This window comes from Mesoplodon mirus (genome assembly GCF_964341445.2).
Source record: "Mesoplodon mirus genome assembly, chromosome: 16".
NCBI lineage: Eukaryota > Metazoa > Chordata > Mammalia > Artiodactyla > Ziphiidae > Mesoplodon > Mesoplodon mirus.
The window spans coordinates 223,352-247,545 of NC_138992.1; the positions used below are offsets into that span (position 1 = coordinate 223,352).

At 47.4% G+C, this 24,194-nt stretch overlaps 1 protein-coding gene across 10 annotated transcripts; it reads right to left on the reverse strand.

Annotated features, from left to right (window-relative positions):
• Positions 1-10: 10 nt before the first annotated feature.
• ZNF34 (zinc finger protein 34) lies at positions 11-23,697 on the reverse strand. 10 transcript variants are annotated; one of them, XR_014291599.1, is made up of 8 exons: positions 23,611-23,697; positions 17,025-17,324; positions 16,893-16,944; positions 16,451-16,723; positions 15,526-15,636; positions 6,652-6,812; positions 4,431-6,572; positions 11-4,049 (listed from the first exon to the last, which is right to left on the reverse strand). XR_014291599.1 is itself a non-coding variant. In XM_082601281.1 (8 exons), exons 5-8 carry the CDS (start codon positions 16,481-16,483, stop codon positions 12,126-12,128), a joined length of 1,635 nt encoding a protein of 544 aa, XP_082457407.1. In that variant the 5' UTR covers positions 16,484-16,723; positions 16,893-16,944; positions 17,025-17,250; positions 17,615-17,806; positions 23,611-23,691; the 3' UTR covers positions 10,882-12,125. The 10 variants fall into 10 exon arrangements, 9 of the variants coding, with proteins under 9 accessions (XP_082457413.1, XP_082457407.1, XP_082457408.1 ...); XM_082601281.1 differs by lacking the exons at positions 11-4,049; positions 4,431-6,572; positions 6,652-6,812 and adding exons at positions 10,882-13,489; positions 16,035-16,161; positions 17,615-17,806 and having other exon boundaries at positions 17,025-17,250; positions 23,611-23,691; XM_082601282.1 differs by lacking the exons at positions 11-4,049; positions 4,431-6,572; positions 6,652-6,812; positions 23,611-23,697 and adding exons at positions 10,882-13,489; positions 16,035-16,161; positions 17,615-17,806; positions 20,865-21,317 and having other exon boundaries at positions 17,025-17,250.
• Between the last annotated feature and the right edge of the window lie 497 nt (positions 23,698-24,194).

The following is a 24,194-nucleotide window of genomic DNA, read 5'->3' on the forward strand; positions in this document are numbered from 1 at the left end:
CCCTGGCACATACGTTTAAAACAAAATTCTCAAATAGCTTTTTGTTTACTCTTTCTGATATTTCTATTCCTATGACTGAGGGTTTTCTTTCATTTTTTACTCCTAGTTCCAAGAGAGTCTAGTATTCATTGTCGTATACTGTGATTAATCTAGTTTATTCATAATTTTTAAAAGTTTTTTTCTCTCTATTGAGAACACATCAGCTTCTCAGGAAAAATCAAGGACCAGAGTGTTGATTCCCCCCCCCCTTTTTTTTTTTTTGGCTGTGTTGGGTCTTTGTTGCTGCACGTGTGCTTTTCTCTAGTTCTGGTGCGTGGGCTTCTCATTGCAGAGCACAGGCACCGGGCGCACGGACTTCAGTAGTTGTGGCACACGGGCTCAGTAGCTGTAGCTCTTGGGCTCTATAGCGCAGGCTCAGAAGTTGTGGTGCACGGGCTTCGCTGCTCCATGGCATGTGGGATCTTCCCGGACCAGGGCTTGAACCCTTGTCCCCTGCATTGGCAGGTGGATTCTTAACCACTGTGCCACCAGGGAAGTCCTAGAGTGTTGATCCTTACGTCCATAGCAATCACTGATACAGGTAAAAGCCTGTTTTCCCCTCTCTGCAGACACTGCTGAGAGGAGCTTACATCACTCAGGTGTAACATGAGAGGAACTGAGATCACAGGGAAGCTACCAAACTTTATGACTCAGTCCATGACTGGCATCTGAGTCCCAGTGCTACTCAGAGCTGAGCCCACCACTACTCAGGACACAATTCCTAATTGTGTGGAAGTTTTAGAGTAAGAAACAGTCATGTTCCAAGACAAGGCTGCCCACTCTCACCACCTCTATTCAACATAGTACTGGAAGTCCTCGCCACAGCAATCAGACAAGAAAAAGAAAGAAAAGGCATCCAAATTGAAAGGGAAGAGGTAAAGTTGCCATTATTTGCAGATGATGTGAATACTACTGGGTGGGCCAAAATGTTCATTCGGCTCTTTCTTTAAGATGGCTCAGTAGCACTTAATTGTCTTCATTAAAAACAATTTTGTTAGCCTGTATGTGACAGCTGTCATATCAGCGTGCATTTAAAAAAAGACTTGTATCAAAAGTCTTGAATTTCTGTGTAGCCATTTTAATATCGAAGATGGAAGAAAAAGAGCAACATTTTCAGCATATTATGCTTCATTATTTCAAAGAAGGTTGCATTTGCAACCTAAATGCAAAAAAAGATTTGTGCAGTATATGGAGAAGGTGCTGTGACAGACTGAACGTGTCAAAGGTGGTTTGCGATGTCTTGTACTGGAGATTTCTCGCTGGACGATGCTCCATGGTCGGGTAGACAAGTTGAAGTTGATAGTGATCAAATAGAGAACATTAACTGAGAACAATCAACATTATACCACACAGGAGGTAGCCAACATACTCAAAATATCCAAATCAAGCATTGAAAATCACTTGCACCAGCTTGGTTATGTTCACCACTTTGATGTTTGCGTTCCACGTAAGTTAAGCGGAGAAAACCTTCTTGACCGTTTTTCCCATGCAATTCTCTACTTAAACATAATGAAAATGTTCCATTTTTAAAACAAATTGTGATGGGTGACTGAAAAGTGGATACTGTACAATAATGTGAAATGGAAGAGATCTTGGGGCAAGAGAAATGAACCATCACCAACCACACCAAAGGCCAGTCTTCATCCAAAGAAGGTGATGTTGTGTATATGGATTGGAAGGGAGTCCTCTATTATGAGCTCCTTCGGGAAAACCAAACGATTAATTCCAACAAGTACTGATCCCAGTTAGACCAAATGAAAGCAGCACTCATCACAAAGCGTCTGGAATTAGTGAACAGAAAACGCATAATCTTCCATCAGGGTAACGCAAGACCACTAGTTTCTTTGATGACCAGGCAAAAACTATTACAACTTGGCTGGGAAGTTCTGATTCACCTGCCATATTCACCAGACATTGCACCTTCGGATTTCCATTTATTTCAGTCTTTACAAAATTCTCTTAATGGAAAAAATTTCAACTCCCTGGAAGACTGTAAAAGGCACCCGGAACAGTTCTTTGCTCAAAAAGTTTTGGGGGAGCTTCCCTGGTGGCGCAGTGGTTAAGAATCCACCTGCCAATGCAGGGGACACGGTTCAAGCCCTGGCCCGGGAAGATCCCACATGCCGCGGAGCAACTAGGCCTGTGTGCCACAACTAGTGAGCCTGCGCTCTAGAGCCCGGGAGACACTACTGAGCCTGCATTCCACAACTACTGAAGCCCACACACCTAGAGCCCGTGCTCTGCAACAAGAGAAGCCACCACAATGAGAAGCCTGCGCACCACAACAAAGAGTAGCCCCTGCTCGCTGCAACTAGAGAAAGCCCGCGCGCAGCAACAAAGACCCAACACAGCCAAAGGTAAATAAATTAAATAAATAAATTTATTAAAAAAAAAAAAAAAGTTGGGCTTCCCTGGTGGCACAGTGGTTGAGAATCTGCCTGCCAATGCAGGGGACATGGGTTCGTGCCCCGGTCCGGGAGGATCCCACATGCCGCGGAGCAGCTAGGCCCATGAGCCATGGCCGTAGAAGACCCTAAAGACTCCACACAAAAACTTCTAGAACTGACAATCCTAAAATTCATATGGAACCATAAAATACCCAGAATTACCAAAGAAATCCTGAGGAAAAAGAACAAAGCAGGGGACTTCCCTGGTGGCGCACTGGTTAAGAATCCGTCTGCCAATGCAGAGGACACAAGTTCCAGCAACGAAGACCCAATGCAGCCAAAAATAAATTAATAAATAAATTTATAAAAAAGAACAAAGCAGGAAGCATAACCGTCCCAGATATGAGACAATACTATTGGGTTGGCCAAAAAGTTCGTTTGGGTTTTTCTGTAACATCTTACAGAAAAACCTTAACTTTTTGGCCAACTCAGTACAAAGCTACAGTAATCAAAACTGTGGTATTGGCACAAAAACCAACATATGAGTCAATGGAACAGAATAGCCCAGAAATAGGCCCACACACCCATGGTCAATTAATATTTGACAAAGGAGGCAAGAATATACAATGGTAAAGAAAAAAAAGTCTCTTCAGCAAGTGGTGTTGGGAAAGTTGGATGCATGTATATCAATGAAGTTAGAACATTCTCACCATAAACAAAAATAAACTCAAAATGGCTTAAAGGGCCTCCCTGGTGGCGCAGTGGTTGAGAGTCCGCCTGCCGATGCAGGGGATGCGGGTTCGTGCCCCGGTCTGGGAGGATCCCGTATGCCGCGGAGCGGCTGGGCCCGTGAGCCATGGCCGCTGGGCCTGCGCGTCCGGAGCCTGTGCTCCGCAACGGGAGAGGCCACAACAGTGAGAGGCCCGCATACCACAAAAAGAAAAAAAAAAAAAAAAAAAAAATGGCTTAAAGTCTTAAACATAAGACATGACACCATAAAACTCGTGGAAGAGAACATAGGCAAAACATTGCCTGACAAATCGTACCTGAGGCAGTCAGTCTCCCAAGGAAATAGAAATAAAAACAAAAATAAACAAATGGGACCTAATCAAACTTACAAACTTGCACAGCAAAGGAAACCATAAGCAAAACAAAAAGACAATGTACAGAGTGGGAGAAAATGTTTACAATCAACTGACAAGGGCTTAATTTCTAAAATGTACAAACAGCTCATACAACTCAACAACAAAAAAACAAACCCAGTTAAAAAGTGGGCAGAAAGCCTAAACAGACATTTCTTCAAAGAGGAAATACAGATGGCCAAAAGCCACGTGATAAAATGCACATCGCCAATTATTAGAGAAATGCAGATCAAAACTACAATGAGGTACCACCTCACACCAGTCAGAATGGCCATCATTAAAAAGTCTACAAATAACAAATACTGGAGAGGGTGTGGAGAAAAGGGAACCCTCCTACACTGTTGGTGGGAATGTAAACTGGTACAACGACTATGGAGAACAGTTATGGAGGTTCCTCAGAAAACTAAACATAGAATTGTCATATGATCCAGCAATCCTACTCCTGGGGATATATACAGACAAAACTAATCTAGGGGCTTCCCTGGTGGCGCAGTGGTTGAGAATCTGCCTGCTAATGCAGGGGACACGGATTCGAGCCCTGGTCTGGGAGGATCCCACATGCCGCGGAGCAACTAGGCCCGTGAGCCACGACTACTGAGCCTGCGTGTCTGGAGCCTGTGCTCTGCAACAAGAGGCCGCGATAGTGAGAGGCCCGCGCACCGCGATGAAGAGTGGCCCCCACTTGCCACAACTAGAGAAAGCCCTCGCACAGAAACAAAGATGCAACACAGCAAAAATAAATAAATTAATAAAAACTCCTACCCCCAACATCTTTAAAAAAAAAAAAAAAAAGATGCCTAATTGCTGAATAAATGAACTATAAACATTCATTTAAAAAAAAAAAACTAATCTAAAAAGATACATGCACCCCTATGCTTATAGCAGCACTATTCACAATAGCCAAAACATGGAAGCAACCTAAATGTCCATTGACAGATGAATGGATAAAGATGGGGTTTATTTATACAATGGAATACTACTCTGCCATAAAAAAGAACAAAATAATGCCATTAGCAGCAGCAATGGATGCAACTAGAGATTATCATACTAAGTGAAGTCATAAAGAAAACGACAAATACCATATGATATCACTTATATGTGGAATCTAAAATATGACACAAATGAACCTATTTTTGAAACAGAATCTTGGACATAGAGAACAGACTATTGGTTGCCAAGGGGGAGGGGGTTGGGGAGGGATGGAGTGGGAGGTTGAGGTTGGCAGATGGAAGCTTTTATATATAATGTTTAATGGATAAACAAGGACCTACTGTATAGCACAGAGAATTATATTCAATATCATATGATAAACCATAATGGAAAAGAATATTTTAGAAAAGAATATATATATATATGTATAACTGAATCACCTTGCTGCACAGCAGAAATTAACACAACATTGTTAATCAACTATATTTCAATTAAAAATATATATTGTTTTTTAAAAAAAGAAAAAAAAGGTAATGCTCTGTTGGAAAAAAAAAAAGAAATGGTCATGTTGTAGTCAAGATGAAAATAAGAGGTCAGGTAATTTCAATGTACAGAGATGCTTATTTGGAAAGACCCTCTGTATCATAGGACAACTTGAGTTACACAGTGCAAATCATTCTGATTGCTAAATCCTCCAAGTAAGTTAGGGTTTTGGGGGAAATCATTCCAAAATGTATAGTTTGCTTTCCCACCTTGCCAAATGAAGTGCACTTACTCTGTCATTCTGCCTTTTCTTGCTCTCAGCTGCACTGACCTGGGTGGCGAGCTGCAGTGCCCCTCTCCCTGGGAAGGAGCCTGGAACATGCATTTTTGCTACTTGCCTTTCCAAGGAGCAGGAGTAGCACATGATCTGCTGGGACCTAAGGGCAGTCTGCCCTTTTTGGAAGTCACGTCAGAGGCTGGAATGACCTTTGGGGTCCCCCTCACCCTGGTAACACCATTCTCAGCCATTATCTCCCACCTCTGACTTGTCAGCAGCATTCACACTTACTTTGGATTTTTTTTAGTTCGAAGTCTTTACATTTTATGTATTTAAATCTTTCTCTTTATATTATTTCTTCTTACAGCTACCAAAAAATCTGATGCTTAGTTCTCTTCAAATTTTCTATTATTTGGAAAATATTTTAGACCACCTAAAATTTGACGTACTGTGTATAATCCGACATTTTCCAATAAAAAAGCAATGCCTGGAACCCATATTTATGCGTGAAGGAAGATCAGTAACTTTGGCTTAAGGATCTCCTCCACGTCAGAGGCCATTGGACATGAGTGGGCGATGCAAGCAGGAGAGCCTGAGAAAGGCTCATGGGTGCCAAATCCAAACAAAGCCACGCCTCCCCTGCCAATCAAGCAGTGAAGGCTGTGCTGTGATAGGCAGAGCTGTGAAGGGATAGGAAACTGCATTGCTGCTGACAATACAGTCCGCCTGTGTCGGGTGTGGGGACCCAACAGTGTGGCCACGTCCTCTGGAGGAAGATGACTGTGCGCCAGGACGTGGCTGGCGAGTGCCAGGCAGCCCAGAGGCTCTCTGAGGGGCAGTGGCACTCCCGGACGACAGGTCTGGAAGGTGAGTCCACCAAAGTCCACCCCGTGCACAGAGAGGCCGGAGGTGGAGGCCCAGGAGTCGGACTTCCCTGGGGGCAGGGGAAAACCAGAGGAGTGGTGGTGGGGACAGCATTGGGGTCTCGACTCTGGCCCATCTGGATAAGTCTGGGGAACACTTTTAGTCTCATGTGTAAAAGTTCCTGAGCTGAGAAGTGCCGGTGAGATGGTGTGCAGTGCAGGGTCCCCAAGACAGCTCTCACCTCTGACACCACTCACAGGGTTCAGGCTCCACAAGATCACTCTCAAGTTCAGTAACTTGCTACATGGACACAAAGAACTCACCTTGAAAGCTGATATAACATGGTTACAGTGTGTTACAGGGAACAGACACAGATTCAAATCAGCCAAGAGGCTGCATGGGGCAGAATCCAGGGAAAGTTCCAGATGTGGAGCTTCCGTTGTCCTCTCCCTGGAAAGTCACAGGCAGCATTACTTTCCTGACACTGGTGTGGGACACAGTGCACGGGTATGGCAACAGGGAAGCTCACCTGAGCCTTGGCATCCAGAGCTCTTACTGGGGCCGGTGACAGCTGGCTGCCTGCATGACCAACCTCAGGCTCCAGCCCCTCCAGAGGTCAAGCTGATGCCGTGCAGCCCAAGGACTCCCCATAGGTCACTGTTGGTGTAGACCACCTCGCATGGCCCAAGGCTGCAGGTAAACAAAGATAACTCTTCTCAGGCAGGACATTCCAACCATCCAGGAGCCCAGGACAGAGGCCAGCCCTCTCCTGAGGTGAGGGTAGTCTTTTCTGCAAAGGTGATTAAGAGTGGGTTGGAGGGACTTCCCTGGTGGCGCACTGGTTAAGAATCCACCTGCCAATGCAGGGGACACGGGTTCCATCCCTGGTCCAGGAAGATCCCACGTGCCGCGGAGCAACTAAGCCCGGGCGCCACGACTACTGAGCTTGCGCTCCAGAGCCCACACATCACAACTACTGAGCCCGTGTGCCACAACTACTGAAGTCCATGTGCCTAGAGCCCGTGCTCTGCAACAAGAGGAGCCACCGCAATGAGAAGCCCGCGCACAACGAAGACCCAAAAGTCTTGAGACATACAGAAGACAAACAGATAAATGATAGAGATAAACCATTCAACAGGAACCTCGTAAAATGTAAATAGATTAAACTATCTTATTAAAGGGCAGATATTGGCAGAGTAGATTTTAAAAGCCAGGATCCAGGGACTTCCCTGGTGGCACAGTGGTTAAGAATCTGCCTGCCAACGCAGGGGACACAGGTTCGAGCTCTGGTCCGGGAAGAGCCCACATGCCACGGAGCAACTAAGCCTGTGCACCACAGCTACTGAGCCTGCGCTCTGGAGCCCGTGAGCCACAACTACTGAAGCCCACGTGCCTAGAGCCCGTGCTCCACAACGAGAAGTCACTGCAATGAGAAGCCCATGCACCACAACGAAGTGTAGTACCCGCTTGCTGCAACTACAGAAAGGCTGCGCACAGCAACGAAGATCCGATGCAGCCAAACATAAATAATTAAAAAAAAAAAAAAAGGAGAATCTGCCTGCCAATGCAGGGGACACGAGTTCGAGCCCCAGTCCAGGAAGATCCCACATGTTGTGGAGCAACTAAGCCCATGCACCACAACTACTGAGCCTGCGCACCGCAAATACTGAGCCCACATGCTGCAACTACTGAAGCCCGCACACCTAGAGCCCGTGTGCTGCAACAAGAGAAGCCACTGCAATGAGAGGCCCGCGCACCGCAACAAAGAGTAGCCCCCACTCGCCGCAACTAGAGAAAGCCCGCGTGCAGCAACGAAGACCCAACACAGCCAAAAATAAATAAAATTAAAAAAAAAAAAGCCAAGATTCAACTACATGCTGTCTACAAGAGACTCTCTTTAGATATAAGGACATCAAGGAAAAGCCCAACAGAGAGGGCTTCAAGTCTACAGAACATTTAAAAAAGAATAAACACCCTTCTCAAACTCTTCCCAAAAACTGAAGAGAAAGTAATACTTAACTTATTCTATGAGTCTAGCATTACCACGATATCTATGAGAGACAAAGACAAAAAACTATGGACCAATAGCCTTATGAGTATTCATGCAAAGATCCTCAACAAAATACTAGCAAACCAAATTCAACATATTAAAAGGATTATGCATGGGGACTTCCCTGGTGGTCCAGTGGCTACGACTCCACACTCCCGATGCAGGGGGCCTGGGTTCCATCCCTGGTCAGGGAACTAGATCCCATAGGCCGTAATTAAGAGTTCGCACGTGGGCTTCCCTGGTGGCACAGTGGTTAAGAATCTGCCTGCCAATGCAGGGTACACGGGTTCAAGCCCTGGTGTCCGGGAAGATCCCACATGCTGCGGAGCAACTAAGCCCGTGCACCACAACTACTGAGCCTGCACTCTAGAGCCCGTGAGCCACAACTACTGAGCCCACGTGCCACAACTACTGAAGCCCACATGCCTAGAGCCCGTGCTCCACAAGAGAAGCCACCACAATGAGAAGCCTGCGCACCGCAAGGAAGAGTAGCCCCGGCTCGCAGCAACTAGAGAATGCCCGCGCACAGCAACGAAGACGCAACGCAGCCAAAAAAAAAAAAAGAGTTCATGTGCCACAACTAAAGATCACACATGCCACAACAAAGATCCTGCATGCCACAACTAAGACCTGGTGCAGCCAATTAATTTTTTTAAATCCCCATTTAAAAAGGATTATGCGTGATGATCAAGCAGGATTTATTCCCAGAATGCAAGGAGGGTCAACATACGAAAATCAACCACTGTAATACATCACATTAATAAAATGAGGAAAAAACACCACTTGATCATATCAACTGAGGCAGAATACTACCCAACTCACTGATCTACAGATTCACTACAATCCCTATCAAAATCCCAATGACGTTTTTTTGCAGAAATAGAAACACCCATCCTAAAATTCATATGGAATCTCAAGGGACAGCCAAAACCACCTCAAAAAAAGAACAGGTAGGGAATTCCCTAGTGGTCCAGGGACTTAAGACTCCACGTTCCCAATGCACAGGACCCTGCTTCAATCCCTGGTCAGGGAACACAATCCCACATGCCATAACTAAGCATTCTCATGCCCAACTAAAGATCCCACATGCCACAACTAACATCCAGCGCAGCCAAATTAATTAATTAATTAATTAAAAAGTTAGAGGACATACACTTCCTGATTTCAAAACTTAACTACAAAGCTACATTAACCAAAACAGTGTGATGCTGGCATGAGGACAGACATATAACCAATGGAAGAGAATAGAGCCTAGAAATAAACCCTTGCATGTACAGTCGATTTTTGACAAGGGTGCCAAGGCCATTTGTTATGAACTGAATGTTTGTGTCCCCTCAAAATTCATAAGCTGGGGCTTCCCTGGTGGCGCAGTGGTTGAGAGTCCGCCTGCCGATGCAGGGGACGCGGGTTCGTGCCCCGGTCTGGGAAGATCCCACATGCCGCGGAGCGGCTGGGCCCGTGAGCCATGGCCGCTGAGCCTGCATGTCCGGAGCCTGTGCTCCACAACGGGAGAGGCCACAACGGTGAGAGGCCCGCGTACTGCAAAAAAAAAAAAAAAAAAAAAAAAAAATTCATAAGCTGAAGCTCTAACCCCCAATGTGACTGTATTTGGAGGTAAGGCCTGTGAAGTGGTGATAAAGGTTAAATGAGGTCATAGGGTGGGGCCCTGATAAGAAGAGGGAAGTGACACCTGAGATCTTGCTCCACCAAGTGAGGACACAACGAGGCAGCTGTCCTGCAACCCTGGAAAGGAAGCCTCACCAGGAGCCGAATCAGCCAACACCTTAATCCTGGACTTTTTTTTTTTTAATTTATTTAATTAATTTATTTTTGGCTGCATTGGGTCTTCGTTGCTGCACGCGGGTTTTCTTTTAGCTGTGGCGAGCAGGGGCTACCCTTCATTGAGGTGCACAGGCTTCTCATTGCAGTGGCTTCTCTTGTTGCAGAGCATAGGCTCTAGGCACACAGGCTTCAGTAGTTGTGGCATGCAGGCTCTAGAGCGCAGGCTGACTAGTTGTAGCACACGGGCTTAGCTGCTCCGTGGCATGTGGGATCTTCCCGGACCAGGGCTCGAACCCGTGTCCCCTGCATTGGCAGGCAGATTCTTAACCACTGCACCACCAGGGAAGCCCAATCTTGGACTTCTTAGTCTCCAGAAATGTGAGAAATAAATTTCTGGTTTTTAAGCCACCTAGTCTGTGGTATTTTGTTATGGCAGCTTAAGCTAACACACCATTCAGTGGGGGGGAGAAAAAGACTTTTCGAAAAATGTTATAGGGAAAACCGGATAACCACACACAGAAAAGTTTAAAGTTGGACCCTTATCTTATACCATATATAAAAATTAGCTCAAAACAGTTCAAAGACCAAAACTTAGTACCTAAAAATATAAAATCCCTTAGAAGAAAACGTAGGGGCAAATCTTCATAATCTTGGATTTAGCAATGATTTCCTGGATATGACACCCTGAGCACAGGCAACAAGAGAAAAAATAGATAAACTGAACATCATAAAAATTAAAACCTTCTGGCATCAAAAGACACTATCAAGAGAGTAGACAGACAACTCATAGAATGAGAAAATATTTGCAAGTAGTATATCTGATAAAGGATTACTATGCAAAATACATGAACTCCTACACCTCAACAACAAAAACAAACAGCCCAATTCAAAAACGGGCAAGGGGTTTGAATAGACATTTCTCCAAAGGCGGCACAGAAATAAATGGTCAATAAGCACATGAAAAGACGTTCAATATCATTAGTCATCATGGAAATGCAAAACAAAACTACACTAAGTTACCACTTCACACCCACTAGGATGACTATGGATAAAATAATGGAAAAATAACAAGTATTGACAAGAATGTAGAGAAACTGGAACCTTCGTGAATTGCTAGTGGGGATATACCATAGTACTGCCATTGTGGAAAAGTGTGGCCATTCTTCAGAAATTTAAACATAGAATTACCATATGATCCAGCAGTTTTACTCCTAGGATTATACCCCAAAGTACTGTAAAAAGGGAAAGTACAAGTACAGATCTGTATACCAATGTTCATAGCAGCATTATGCACAATAATCAACAGGCAGAAACACCCAAGTAATCTATCAACAAATGATGGGTAAACAAAACATGGTATCTACAAACAGTGGAGTTATTATTCAGCTGTAAAGAAAGAATGTTGTCCTGACACCTGCTACAACACGGATGAACCTTGAGGACATTATGCTAAGTGAAAGAAGCCAGGACATAAAGGGCAAACGTTGTATGACCTCACTTATATGACGTAATTAGAATAGGCAAGTTCTCTGAGACAGAAAAATGGAAAGGGGGAGAGTGGAGAGTTACTGTTTAATGGGTGCAGAGTTTCTGTTACAGATAGAACAGTTTGGAAACAGATTTGCTGATGGTTATACAATATTGTGAATGTATCTAATGCCACTGAATTGTACAGTCAAAAATGGTTTAAATGGTACATGTAACGTTGTATATATTTTACCACAATAAAAAAGGCAATTGTTAATTCTATTAAGTGATACAGAAAAGTATGAACCATATGCTAATTTTTTAAAATTTACAACGTGTAAAACAATGTAAACACATAGAATTCTATGCAGTGTGAGTTTTCCAGGATTGAGGAAATGAGCTGCACAGAAAGCACCGCAGGACTTCTCTTGAGGATGCTGTTCGGTGTGTCTGGACGAAACCTACACCGGGCGCAGTGATGGCGAGTCCTCTTTGTCTAAGGGGAGGCTACAGGAGTTTCTCCTGTTTGCTTACGCTTCTCACTCGATTTCTCTAAAGTGAACATGCACTGCTTCTGTTTTAAGACTGTTTTTAATTAGACAGAAATGCCCTTTCACCTGTGGCAACACTATGTGGACAGCAAGTAAAGGGCTGGGTGGGGCACATGCAGGAAGTGCACAGCAGACCTCAGGGGCCTCCATCAGTCACGGGGAAAAGTCTTCCCGGAGGTGAATCCTCTGATGCTGGGACATGTTGGAGCTGTGCCGGAAGGCCTTGCCACACTCGCCACACGTGTACGGCTTCTCCCCGGTGTGGATCCTCCGGTGCTGCAGGAGGTACGTGCCCTGGCTGAAGGCTTTCTTGCAATCAGTGCATTTGTACGGCTTCTCTCCGTGGTGTGACCTCTGATGGTGGATGAGTCTGGAACTGTTGTGGAAGGCCTTCCCGCACTCACTGCACTTGTAGGGTTTCTCTCCCGTGTGGATCCTCTGATGCTGGATGAGGTGGGTGCTCTGGCTGAAGACTTTGCCACAGTCATTACATTCATAGGGCTTTTCTCCGGTGTGGCTTCTCTGATGTTCAACAAGCTTGGTTTTTTGGATGAAGGCTTTCTCACATTCATTACATTTATAGGGTTTTTCTCCAGTGTGGATTCTTTGATGCTGAATAAGGTTAGAACTCTGGGTAAAGCCTTTGCCACATTCTTTGCACTCGTATGGCTTCTCTCCAGTGTGGGTCCGACGATGTCGGATGAGGACTGAGCCATCACTGAAGGCCTTCCCACAGTCGTTGCACTTGTAAGGCTTCTCCCCAGTGTGGACCCTCTGGTGATAAATGAGGGACGAGTAGGCACTGAAGCGCTTCCCACACTCGCCACACGTGTAGGGCTTCTCCCCGGTGTGGACCCTCTGATGCTTCATGAGGTTGGGCCTCTGACTGAACGTCTTCCCGCACTCATCGCAGCGGTAGGGCATCTCCCCGGAGTGCATCCTGCGGTGACTGATGAGCTCGCAGCTCCGGTGGAAGGCTTTCCCACACTCGTCACACTTGTAGGGCTCCTCCTCACTGTGCAGCCGCTGGTGCTTGGCAAGGTTAGCACTGTACCTGAAGGCTTTCCCACAGCAACCACAACAATGCAATGGTTTTCCAATAGGAATTTTGTGATCTTCCTTAACAACTAAATTTGCAGTGAAAACTTTCCCTAAATCACACACTATATCTGTTTTTTTGGACCTGTGTACACGCTTATGGTTATTAAGATATGATCTCTGTTCAAAACTCTGCTCACATATATCGCATTTGTGAGGTCTCTGATCAGGGAGAGGGCTTGACCCCAACCTGAGGTTTCCCCCAGACTCCAGGCCACTCTCCTTGTTGGCCAGTGTGACTGGCCTGGGGCCTCTCTGCTCCACAGGCCCGTCCATGCTCCCCTCTGGCTCCCTGACATGCTCACAGGCTTCTCCCGGCTCAGGTCCCCGGAGAACACTCCCCCTGAGTCGGTCCAGTTCTTCCCCATAGAGCATCTCGCCTGAAGTCAACTCCTGGTTCTCAGTCCTGGTCCCATGAGCTGAAACAACAAATGGAACACCTCACGGTCACCTGTTCTGACTCTGGAAGGAAGGTATAAAGATGCTGCTGACCACCTGTGGAGTACCATCTCCACCATCTCCAAAATCACAACAACACCATCTCCAAAGTCTTGCAGACATGAGAGCCTGGAGCCCAGAGGCTTAAAAGCCTCGCCTAGGGCTGCAATCTCACAGCAGCACAAGCATCCGCCCAACTCTTAACACCCACACCATTCCTGCCTGCCTTCTGCCCACAGAGCCTGCTTGGTTGGGACTGCAGGATACCTGTCCTCATCACAAAAGGACAGAAGATGGAAGCTTCATAGCATCATGGAAACCAGAGCAAGGAGGGGTCCCAAAAGTCATGAAGGATATCTGACAAAGAAATTAAAGCTGAGCGAGTGTAAGGTTGCCTGACAATAGCTAATCCACCCCAAAATCCATGGTGGGAAAACCAGCTGCCTCCCCAGAAGGGCAGAGAGCAGAGCTCATGCCAACTGAGGAGGAGAGGATAGAGCACACAGGCTGGGCCCCTCAGCCCTCCCTAGCAGGCCATGCCCATTCCCAGGGCTCTTCCCAGGGGCCCGAGAGGCCACCCCAGGAGCCAGCAGCACCCTAAACTCAGGATGCAACACGGGGTGCCCTCAAGTCTGAGGCCCATGTCTCCACCCTTTCTTCCCTGACGAGGCACACAGTGACTCCACTTGCAGGAATACACTCACCAGAAATGCATTCTCTGTGAGCCAAGACACACACACACAGCCCCAAAAGGGGGACAACCAAATGCCCTGCAGAAGTACAATGGAAAAAACCTGTGGTGTGTTCACGACAGAACAGCAAACAGACCGAACAAACTCCATACAACATGGCAGGCTCAGCACATGCAGGCGCCCCGCAGGACTCAGATAGAAGGGCCGGTGGGGAGCAGTGAGAAATGACGGAGGAGGCCCTGTGGGCTCCCAGGGAACTAGATAGGTTCTCTATTTTGATCTGGATGATGGCTTTTCATAAAAATCGACTGAGCTGTAGATAGGGTCTGTCCCATTTCTGTAAGTATTTATATTTGAATAAACAAATGTACAAACGTGAAGTTCAAGTCCTTGGAGCCAACAGCTCCTTCCTAGGACATCAGCAAGACACCTGCAGAGAGTCACTCATCAGCGTCCTCTGTGGCAATGGACCCAGGACACCAGTCCCCACAGCACTTCCACTGAGAGCAGGAACCACAGCTCGCGTGCACAGAAATGGAAATGCGTTCAGTGAAAAATCCAGCGACCCTGCAATGCACACAGATCGCTGCATTCCTGTTAGGAAGCGACGTCTGTGTGCGGGCACAGACCAGACTTCACTGGAAAAGGGACAGCAGGTACACACTGGAACACATTTGTATCTGGGTGCTGAGATCTCGGGTGATGTGTACTCCCTCCCTTTCCTATAATGGCCTGTAATCATCTAGTAGGTTAACTTAGAAGAGGGCAAACGAAGCGATGTTCTCCATCACTATGGCCCCGCCTGACGGTCTGACGCCCCTCGGAGGGCAGGAGCCCTGGACAGTAGGGCTCCATGGAGCCCGGGGGGCCTGGCCTTCCTTCACAGCACACCCGAGTGCCTTCCCCTCTTCTCCTCCACCAACACTGCCCCCTCTTACCCTCCTAGAAGATTCAGCTCAAGAATCACCCTGTAAATAAGCAACAAGGATATACTGTGCTGCACAGGAAAACATAGCCATTACTTTGTAGCAACTTTAAATGAAGCATATAATCTGTAAAAATACTGAATCGCTACACTGTACACCTGACACTAACAGGATATTGTAAATCAACTATACTTCAATTAAAAGAAAGAAAGAGTCACCCCACTGTGGCACCCAAGCTGGCAAAGGTGACCCGGGTTTCAGCAGAGGCCACTCCCAGGGCTACTGCACTGGCCATAATGCATCCTCCTCCAAACTCATGAGTGGGCTGACACTACATATCATGGACCCCCACACATGCTTGTTCAGCAAGTGAGTCAGGGAGTCAGCCCCCCTACGCACCTGAGCCATCGATGGTCGGTCGCTCTCTCCCCTGCACGTCCGGGACCCACGGCTCATCCCCTCGCTCCAACTGTGTAATCACCTCCGGCTTGGGGCCTGCAGGTCCAGCTCCTGGGAAGGAGACAGGGCCTGGGGTTGATGCCAAGGACACAATGTGGGCTCACCCTGGGACTGGCGGGGGAGAGGACACACAGGTACAGGGGGTGATGGGAAGTCTGGATACTCCCTGGAGGGGTGGACGTGGTCATGAAGATGAAGATCTGAGCACAGGGGACTCTCTCCACCAGGAGGTGCACCTACATTGGGCCTGGGGCAGGGAGGCAATCTTATCCGGTGCTGGCAAACCCAGCCCCACCCAGGGCCCTCCTCTGTGCAGACCAGGCCTGCCTGGGACCAGGGTCAGTGACACCCGTCTCTGGGCCCAGGGGATGAGGCCCCCAGCCCAGGCCCTGCTGAGCCCTGAGTCCCCAGGACTGTTCCCTGAGTTGCATCCCAGGAAGGGGCCTCACCCAGCGAGACCAGGTTCCTGTAGGTTTCCAGCATCACATCCCTGTAGAGGCCCTTCTGAACAGGGCCCAAACGGCCCCACTCCTCCCTGGAGAGGAGCACGGCCACGTCCTCGAAGGTCACTTCAGCCTGGAACAACAAGAGCTGCTGCCGGCCCAAGCGTGGCTCAGGCTGGGCCCGGGCTAGAGAAGCAGCACAGGGGTGATCACAGGCCTGATCCCTCAGCGTGGCCCTAGGGGGTGACCTGATCCCTTGGCTGCTGAGCCAGCTCACTCAGGGAGGTTGGGGGATTCCCAGGGTCACCCTTTCTCTGCTCAGCGCCCCACAGCAGAGATGCCTGACAGTGTTTGTTGAGGCCAAGCAGACAGGGAAGTCCTGGGAGAAGACCTCACGCCTCCCAGGGAAGAGAGATGCTCACCTGGGGCAGGGCAGACAGATGCAAAGCTGCCATCGCCTAGCACCCTGGGCTTCCCGGGGATGGAGGCAGCGGCCCGTCACTCAGGTGCTGAGGGACAAGAAAGGGACATGTGCAGGTCCAGCCTGGCCCCTCCTGCAGCGGCCTCAGGGCTCGGCCTTCCAGGCAGACTCCGCTCCCGGCAGACACACACAACAGTTCCGGTCCTCTGCCCCCACCTCCTCCTGGGCACCAAGTAGTTCATTCAGGAGGAGGACGGAGAAAGTCATTCACTTTCTATGAAAGAATAAAGATAACACACTAAGGGCTGAGGAAGAAAAAGGAGTGAAAAAAAATCAATAGAAGGCATAAAGCAAAGTCAAAGATGAGGAGGCAAAAAATACAAAACTAGTAGAAACAAGACCAATGGATGTGTAACAGTTAGAAGTAAAAGGACTAAACTCACCTACTGGAAGCGCAAGACTCTCCAATTAGAGACACAAATGCACCTATACAACCTAAAATAACACAGAAAGGCTAAATGTAAGACAGACCAAAGAAACACTCATTAAAATAAAGCTCTAATAGCTATATTTACCTTTTCTGTATCTTTAAAGCTCTTTATTGGAGTATGACGTTCACACAGCAGAGTCGACAACCCGAACACACAGCTCGAGAGGCCCGGCCCACAGAACCAGGCCCTGGCAGCCCTGCCGCCGCTGCAGGCTCTGCCGCCTCTGCCTGGCTCCTGGCAGCGCAGATCAGCACCCTGCGGACTCTGTCAGAGGGGCTATGCCTTCTGCATTCGTGCTGCCTTCTTCCCCCTAGCACGGTGTTTGCAAGTTAAACATGCTTCGCTGCATGTGCCTTAGCGATGTTTATACCAATCAAAACAAGACTGAAAGCAAAAGTCATTATTAGGAACAAAAGCAGACACCGGGTATTAATAAAATGAAAAATCCACCAAAAGCTGTAATTACAAACGTGTATCTACAAACAAATTCTCGAAGTATAGAAAGCCAAAGCTAAGTGCACTGCCAAAGAGAAACGTGCAAACCCTCCCCTGGAATGAGAGATTTTAACACACTTCCCTCAGAAATGAGTGGATCCAATAAAGTATACTTACTTAAAGCACAGAGAATACACTTTTTCAAAATGTACACTGAAATTGTAAGAAACAACACATACCAGGCAAAAAAGAAAGTTTCAAAATATTCCGGGGACTTCCCTGGTGGTCCAGTGGTAAAGAATCTGCCTTCCAATGCAGGGGATGTGGGTTTGATCACTGCTCGGAGAACTAAGATCCCACATGCCATAGGGCAACTAAGCCCGCGCGCCACAACTTCTGAGTCCACACGCCCTGGAGCCTGCGCGCCACAACTAGAAGACAAAACCCACACACCACAACTAGAGAGAAGCCCACACGCCACAACAAAGAGCCCGCACACTGCAACTAAAGAGCCCGCGTGCCACAACTAAGACCAAATGCAGCCAAAAATAAATAAAATAAGATAAATAATAAAAAATAAATCTTAAAAAATGTGTCTGTGTATGTGTGTATATATATATATATAAAAAAAACACAAAAAATTCCAAAGGCTGATATCATTTGGCAAACTTTCATAATGTTGTTCCACTAGAAATACCTGATTTAAAAAAGGACCCCCCTTCAAGAAAAACACAGAAATGGAAATTAAGGTGGAAATGGAAACAAAGACTACCTAAGGGAAACCTTAATGCACTTATTTTAACAAAGAGATTGAAATAATAATCTAAGCATTCAACAAGAAACCAGGCACAGAATAAGAAAGCAATTCAAGGAAAGAAGATGAAAAAAAATAAACACAATTTAAAGAAACAGAAAATAATCTCAACCTTGGTTCTTTGAAAATGCTAATAAAATACACAAACGTCTGGCAAGTCCAATGTGGGGAAGGGGAAAAGGTGGAAAAGGAAATACTATTAAGAACAAAAGAGGGAACACAACTCTACACACCACACATAAGAGTAGTGGTTCTCAGAGTGCAGGCCAAGACCCTGGCACTCCTAGAGCTCAAGTCTGTTTCATAACAACGCTAAGGGAGCACAACAGAAGCATTAGCATTAGTCAGCAACAAGAGGCAAATGCTTGCTCCCTCACCCAGCTGCTATGTAACAGTGTACCAAAGACCCTAGCCAATGCATTAAGTCACAGAAAAAGAAATACAAGCTACAGTTCAGTGGTTAGGACTCCGTGCTTCCACCGCAAGGGACACGGGTTTGATCCCAGGTTGGGGAACTAAGATTCCACATGCCACCACGCAACCAAAATAAAAAAGAAGAAGAAGAAGAAAAAAGACAATCTACATAGAAAATCCGAGAGTATCAACCCAGTGTTGGGATGATAAAAGTTCAACAGGATTGCCATATACAAGGTCAAGAGACTAATTAATATCACTCCCATATACTAACAATCAGCAACCAAAAAAACAGCATTCCTAACAGCTACAAGAACTATACAGCACCTACGAAATCTAACAAAAAAAATCTAACTTTATGGACAAGATGATAAAACTTCATTGAAGGACACACACATAAAAAAACAAAACCTATGGAGAAACAGACAACGTTCATAAACAGGAGGGCTCAATATCACAAAAATGTCAGTTCTCCCCAAATGAATCTATTAATTCTGTACAAGTAAAACTGCAATGGGACATATCATGATATCTAACCAAAATGACTCTAAATATCACAAGAGTAATGATCTAAGATTAACAAAGGCAATGCCAAAGAAGAACTAAGGCAGAGCCATGCCCTACCAGATATCAAGTCTTATTATAAGGCTGTGGTAATAAAAGTGAAATACAGCTGTCCCTAGGTGTCCATGCAGAATTGATTCCAGGACCCCAATAGGATACCAAAATCTGAAAATACTCAACTCCCTTATATAAAATGGCATAGTATTTGCATATAACCCACACACATACACATCCTCCCATATACTTTAAATCATCTCTAGATTACTTATAATACTTAACACAATGTAGATGCTATGTAAATAGTTGTAGATACAATGGAAATACTATGTAAAGAGTTGCCAGGTGGGTCTTCCCTGGTGGCACAGTGGTTAGGAATCCACCTGCTGATGTAGGGGACACGGGTTCGAGCCCTGGTCTGGGAAGATCCCACACGCCACGGAGCAACTAAGCCTATGTGCCACAACTACTGAGCCTGCGCTCTAGAGCCCGCATGCCACAACTACTGAAGCTCGCGTGCCTAGAGCCTGTGCTCCGCAACACAGAGAAGCCACTGCAATGAGAAGCCTGCGCACCACAATGAAGAGTAGCTTCCACTCACCACAACTAGAGAAGGCCCGCGCGCAACAACGAAGACCCAACGCAGCCATAAATCAATCAATCAATCAATAAAATAAAATAAAATAAAATAAAATAAAATAAAATTTATAAAAAAAGAGTTGCTAGGTGTAGCAAATCCAAGTTTTACTTTTTGGAACTTTCTGTAATTTTTCTTCCTCCAACACTTTCAATCCTCAGTTGGTTGACTCCGCAGATGCAGACCCCACAGACACAGAGGGCTGATTGTAAGAGCACAGGGAAGGAGAATGGCACAGATCCACGCATATATTAGTGACACACGTGCAATGTGAAGGGCAATGCACCATTCAATAAATGGAGCTGGCACAACTGATTTTCCACAGGGAAGTAAAATTAGATCCTGCCTTCCATAGCACACAAAAATATATTTCAGACAGGCTAAAGGCCTAAATGTTTCTTTAAAATGTTTTTAGCGGGCCTCCCTGGTGGCGCAGTGGTTGAGGGTCCGCCTGCCGATGCAGGGGATACGGGTTCGTGCCCCGGTCTGGGAGGATCCCATGTGCCGCGGAGCGGCTGGGCCCGTGAGCCATGGCCGCTGAGCCTGCGCATCCGGAGCCTGTGCTCCGCAGCGGGAGAGGCCGCAGCTGTGAGAGGCCCGCGTACGAGAAAAAAAAAAAAAAAAAAAAAAAAAAAATGTTTTTAGCTATTATAAGGAAATAATACGGAAAACACACCATCCATAAAGGAAAAGTTGCTTAATTTTACTCCATCAAAAAAAACTTCTGTACAAGACATCACAAAATTAAAAGCAAACTGGGACTTCCCTGGTGGGCCAGTGGCTGAGACTCCACGCTCCCAATGCAAGGGGCCTGGGTTCAATCCCTGGTCAGGGAACTAGATCCCACATGCCACAACTAAGAGTTCGAATGCCGCAACTAAAGGTCCCGCAGGTGGCAACGAAGATCCCGAGTGCCACAACTAAGACCCGGCGCAGCCAAATAAATAAATAAATATTTTTTAAAAATTAAAAGCAAACTGCAGGGTGAAAAAAATATTTTCAAACCTATGTAATAAAAGATATACAGCATAGACTAAAAAATACAAAACAAAAAGAAACAAACCATCAAAAATTTAAAAGGGAATTCCCTGGTGGTCCACTGAAGACATGAGAAACATGGACTCTCAGAGTCCCGTAGGTAGTCCGGTAGTCGCTCTGGAAATCAATCAGGCACCACCTGGTAGAGCTGAAACTCTGCAAACCCCTGGGTCAGGAAATCTAATTCTAGGTACGTGCCCTATAAAATAAAAACTCTTGCTAATGCACAAAAGACACACAAGGATGTTCCTGCATGTCTGTATACAAGCAAAAAAGGGAACAACCTCAATACTCATCATCAGGGAACAAGCAAGGTCACAGCGGTTGAAAGGAATGAACACATCACTGTCACAGAGGAGACAAAACACAAGTTATAAGACTGAGTAAAACTGGTAGGTGTAGAATATCAACAGTATGATACGTAAGTAGATTTTAAAATACAGAAATAATATTAAGTGTGTAGAGGTATAAAAAAACATGCTGAGGGCCTCCCTGGTGGCGCAAGTGGTTGAGAGTCCGCCTGCCGATGCAGGGGATACGGGTTCGTGCCCCGGTCTGGGAGGATCCCATATGCCGCGGAGCGGCTGGGCCCGTGAGCCATGGCCGCTGGGCCTGCGCATCCGGAGCCTGTGCTCCGCAACGGGGGAGGCCACAACAGTGAGAGGCCCGCATACCGCAAAAAGAAAAAAAAAAAAAAAAAAAAAAAAAAAAAAAAAACATGCTGACAGCAAAATAACAATCAACAGAGTTATTTTTCTGGCACCTAAGAGATGGGAGCAAATACGTGCAAACAACATATCTGATAGGGGTTAAGATCCAAAATATATATGGAACTCACACAACTCAATAGCAAAAAAAACCATATAACCCAACTTAAAAGTGGGCAAAGCACCTGAATAGACATTTCTCCAAAAAAGACATACAAATGACCAACAGCTACATGCTCAGGTGCTCAACATCACTCATCATCAGGGAACTGCAAATCAAAACCACAAGGAGGGGGCTTCCCTGGTGGCGCAGTGGTTAAGAATCCGCCTGTCAATGCAGGGGACACAGGTTCAAGCCCTGGTCCAGGAAGAGCCCACATGCCACGAAGCAACTAAGCCCGTGTGCCACAACTACTGAGCCTGAGCTCTAGAGCCGGCATGCCACAACTACTGAAGCCCACATGCCTAGAGCCCGTGCTCTGCAACAAGAGAAGCCACCGCAATGAGAAGCCCGCGCACCACAACAAAGAGTAGCCCCCGCTCTCAGCAACTAGAGAAAATCCATGTGCAAGCGAAGACCCAATGCAGCCAAAAACTAAATAAGTGAATAAATAAATTAATTTAAAAAAAACCCACAAGGAGGGGCTTCCCTGGTGGCGCAGCGGTTAAGAATCCGCCTGCCAATGCAGGGGACACGGGTTCGAGCCCTGGTCCGGAAAGATCCCACATGCCACAGAGCAACTAAGCCCATGCGCCACAACTACTGAGCCTGTGCTCTAGAGCCCGTGAGCCACAACTACTGAGCCCACGCGCCTAGAGCCCGTGCTCCGCAACGAGAAGCCACTACAACGAAGAGTAGCCCCCGCTCGCATGATCTCACTTATACGTGGTATCTAAAACAGTCCAAATCATAGACTCAAGGAGTAGAATGGTGGTCGCCAGGGTTTGGGGGTTAATGAAAATGGACATGATGCTCAGAGTACAAACTTTCAGTTATGTAAGATGAGTAAGTTCCGGAGAGTTAATGAACAGCCAGGTAACTGTAGTCAACAATACTGTATTATATACTTTGAAATTTGCTAAGAGAATTTTTTTTTTAATTTAGACTGCTACGGGTCTTAATTGTGGCATGCAAACTCTTAGTTGTGGCATGTGAACTCTTAGTTGCGGCAGGTGGGATCTGGTTCCCTGACCAGGGGTCAAACCCAGGCCCCCTGCATTGGGAGCGCGGAGTCTTAGCCACTGGTCCGCCAGGGTTTTTAACAGTTTTCCTAAATTACAAAAAACAAAGGGCGGTGGGGTGGGTGGGTTTGAAAAAATTGTAGCAAAAAGAGAACTGGCAATCCCAGTCCCTGACGTTTGCTAATCCATTTTCTGTACTTAAGTTTTATCGAAAAGGACTTTTTAATGCTACATTTTAAAAGCACAAAACAATGGGGCAAATAAAAAGGTTTCACACCTTGAATAAAAGCCTCTAGAAAGAGAAAAATTTGGCTGCTGGGAGAAAGGCTTCCGAGGGCCAGAAGCAGAAGGGTGGGAAGGAAGGGAGATACGTCCGGTGGGGCGGGGTGCGGGACCCGCAGGGCCGCAGGGGAAATGCGGAGGTGGGCTGACGCTGGAGGTGACGGAGTGTGCGCGGGCATGAACCCCCCGAGCTGGAGGCCCGCGAGGAGGGTACCGGGGGCGGAACGAGTTGGGGGCGGAGGGGGAGAGGGGAGCACAACAGTGCGAGGCCGGCGCGCGCGGCGCCTGGTTACCGGCAGCATCACGCGCCGCGGAAGCAGCCCCTTGGGGCGACCCGGGAGGGGAGTCCGGTGGAGAGACCCCAGGGCGGGCTTGGGACCGGTGACGGAGACTCCGCAGCGGGAGAGGGGCCTGGCGAGGAACGACCCCGACCGGGGGAAAACAGTAGGGTTTGGGGCCTTGCAGTGGGACCAGGGGCGGGAGCTCTCGGTGTCGAGGGAAGGGTCCGCGCTCCGCGCCCAGGAGGCCCCGCCGCCGCCGCCGCCGCCCCCACCCCCGCCACCCCCGCCACCCCCGCCACCCCCGCCGACCCCCACTCACCTCAGCGCCGCCCAACGGCGGCCGCACGACCAGGCCCCGCCTGCCACTCCGGCCCAGCCGACCGAAACCCGACCGGAAGTGACGTGGCCCTCCCCCCGGATCCCGGCAGAAGACGCCTTAGGGTCGCTCTGGGAAACGTACGCCGCGTCTCGGTGGTCGGCCGCCTCGAGGAAAGTAGAAGCTGCATCGTAGATCGGGAACGCTGCCACCAGGTGGCAGTCTGGAACCACGACCCCCCAGGCTTCGCAGCGAAGGCAAGGCGGAGGCTTTGGTGACCAACAGATTTCCAGTAATTCTCCTTTTCAGTGAAACTCTCAAGACACTGCAACCAACAAAAGTTCAGGCAGGCCCTTTCCTTTGCAGCTGAAGGCAGAAAACCACGCCCTTTCTCAGGGCCATGTGAAGAGGATACTTACTGGTCAAAGCAGCCCTTGTTTTAGTTTAACCCACTGCCCCCAGCCCCAACTCCTATAAATGGGACCCAGTGTCCACTCAGGGTCTGAGTGCCCGAATGCTCCTGGAGCAAACTCTCCCTGTTGGCCAGTCCCCTGGACAAAGCCCCAGGCCGCTTTACCCAGAAGGGA

Bases quoted from the DNA above. Each gene is read 5' to 3' on its own strand.
- ZNF34 (XM_082601285.1), bottom strand. From the start codon at position 16,483: ATGGCAGCTTTGCATCTGTCTGCCCTGCCCCAG. The intron at 15,637-16,034 runs GTGAGGCCCCTT...TCTCCTTCCCAG, and splicing joins CAGGAACCTGGTCTCGCTGG to GAGCTGGACCTGCAGGCCCC. The intron at 13,490-15,525 runs GTGCGTAGGGGG...TTGTTGTTTCAG, and splicing joins ACCGACCATCGATGGCTCAG to CTCATGGGACCAGGACTGAG.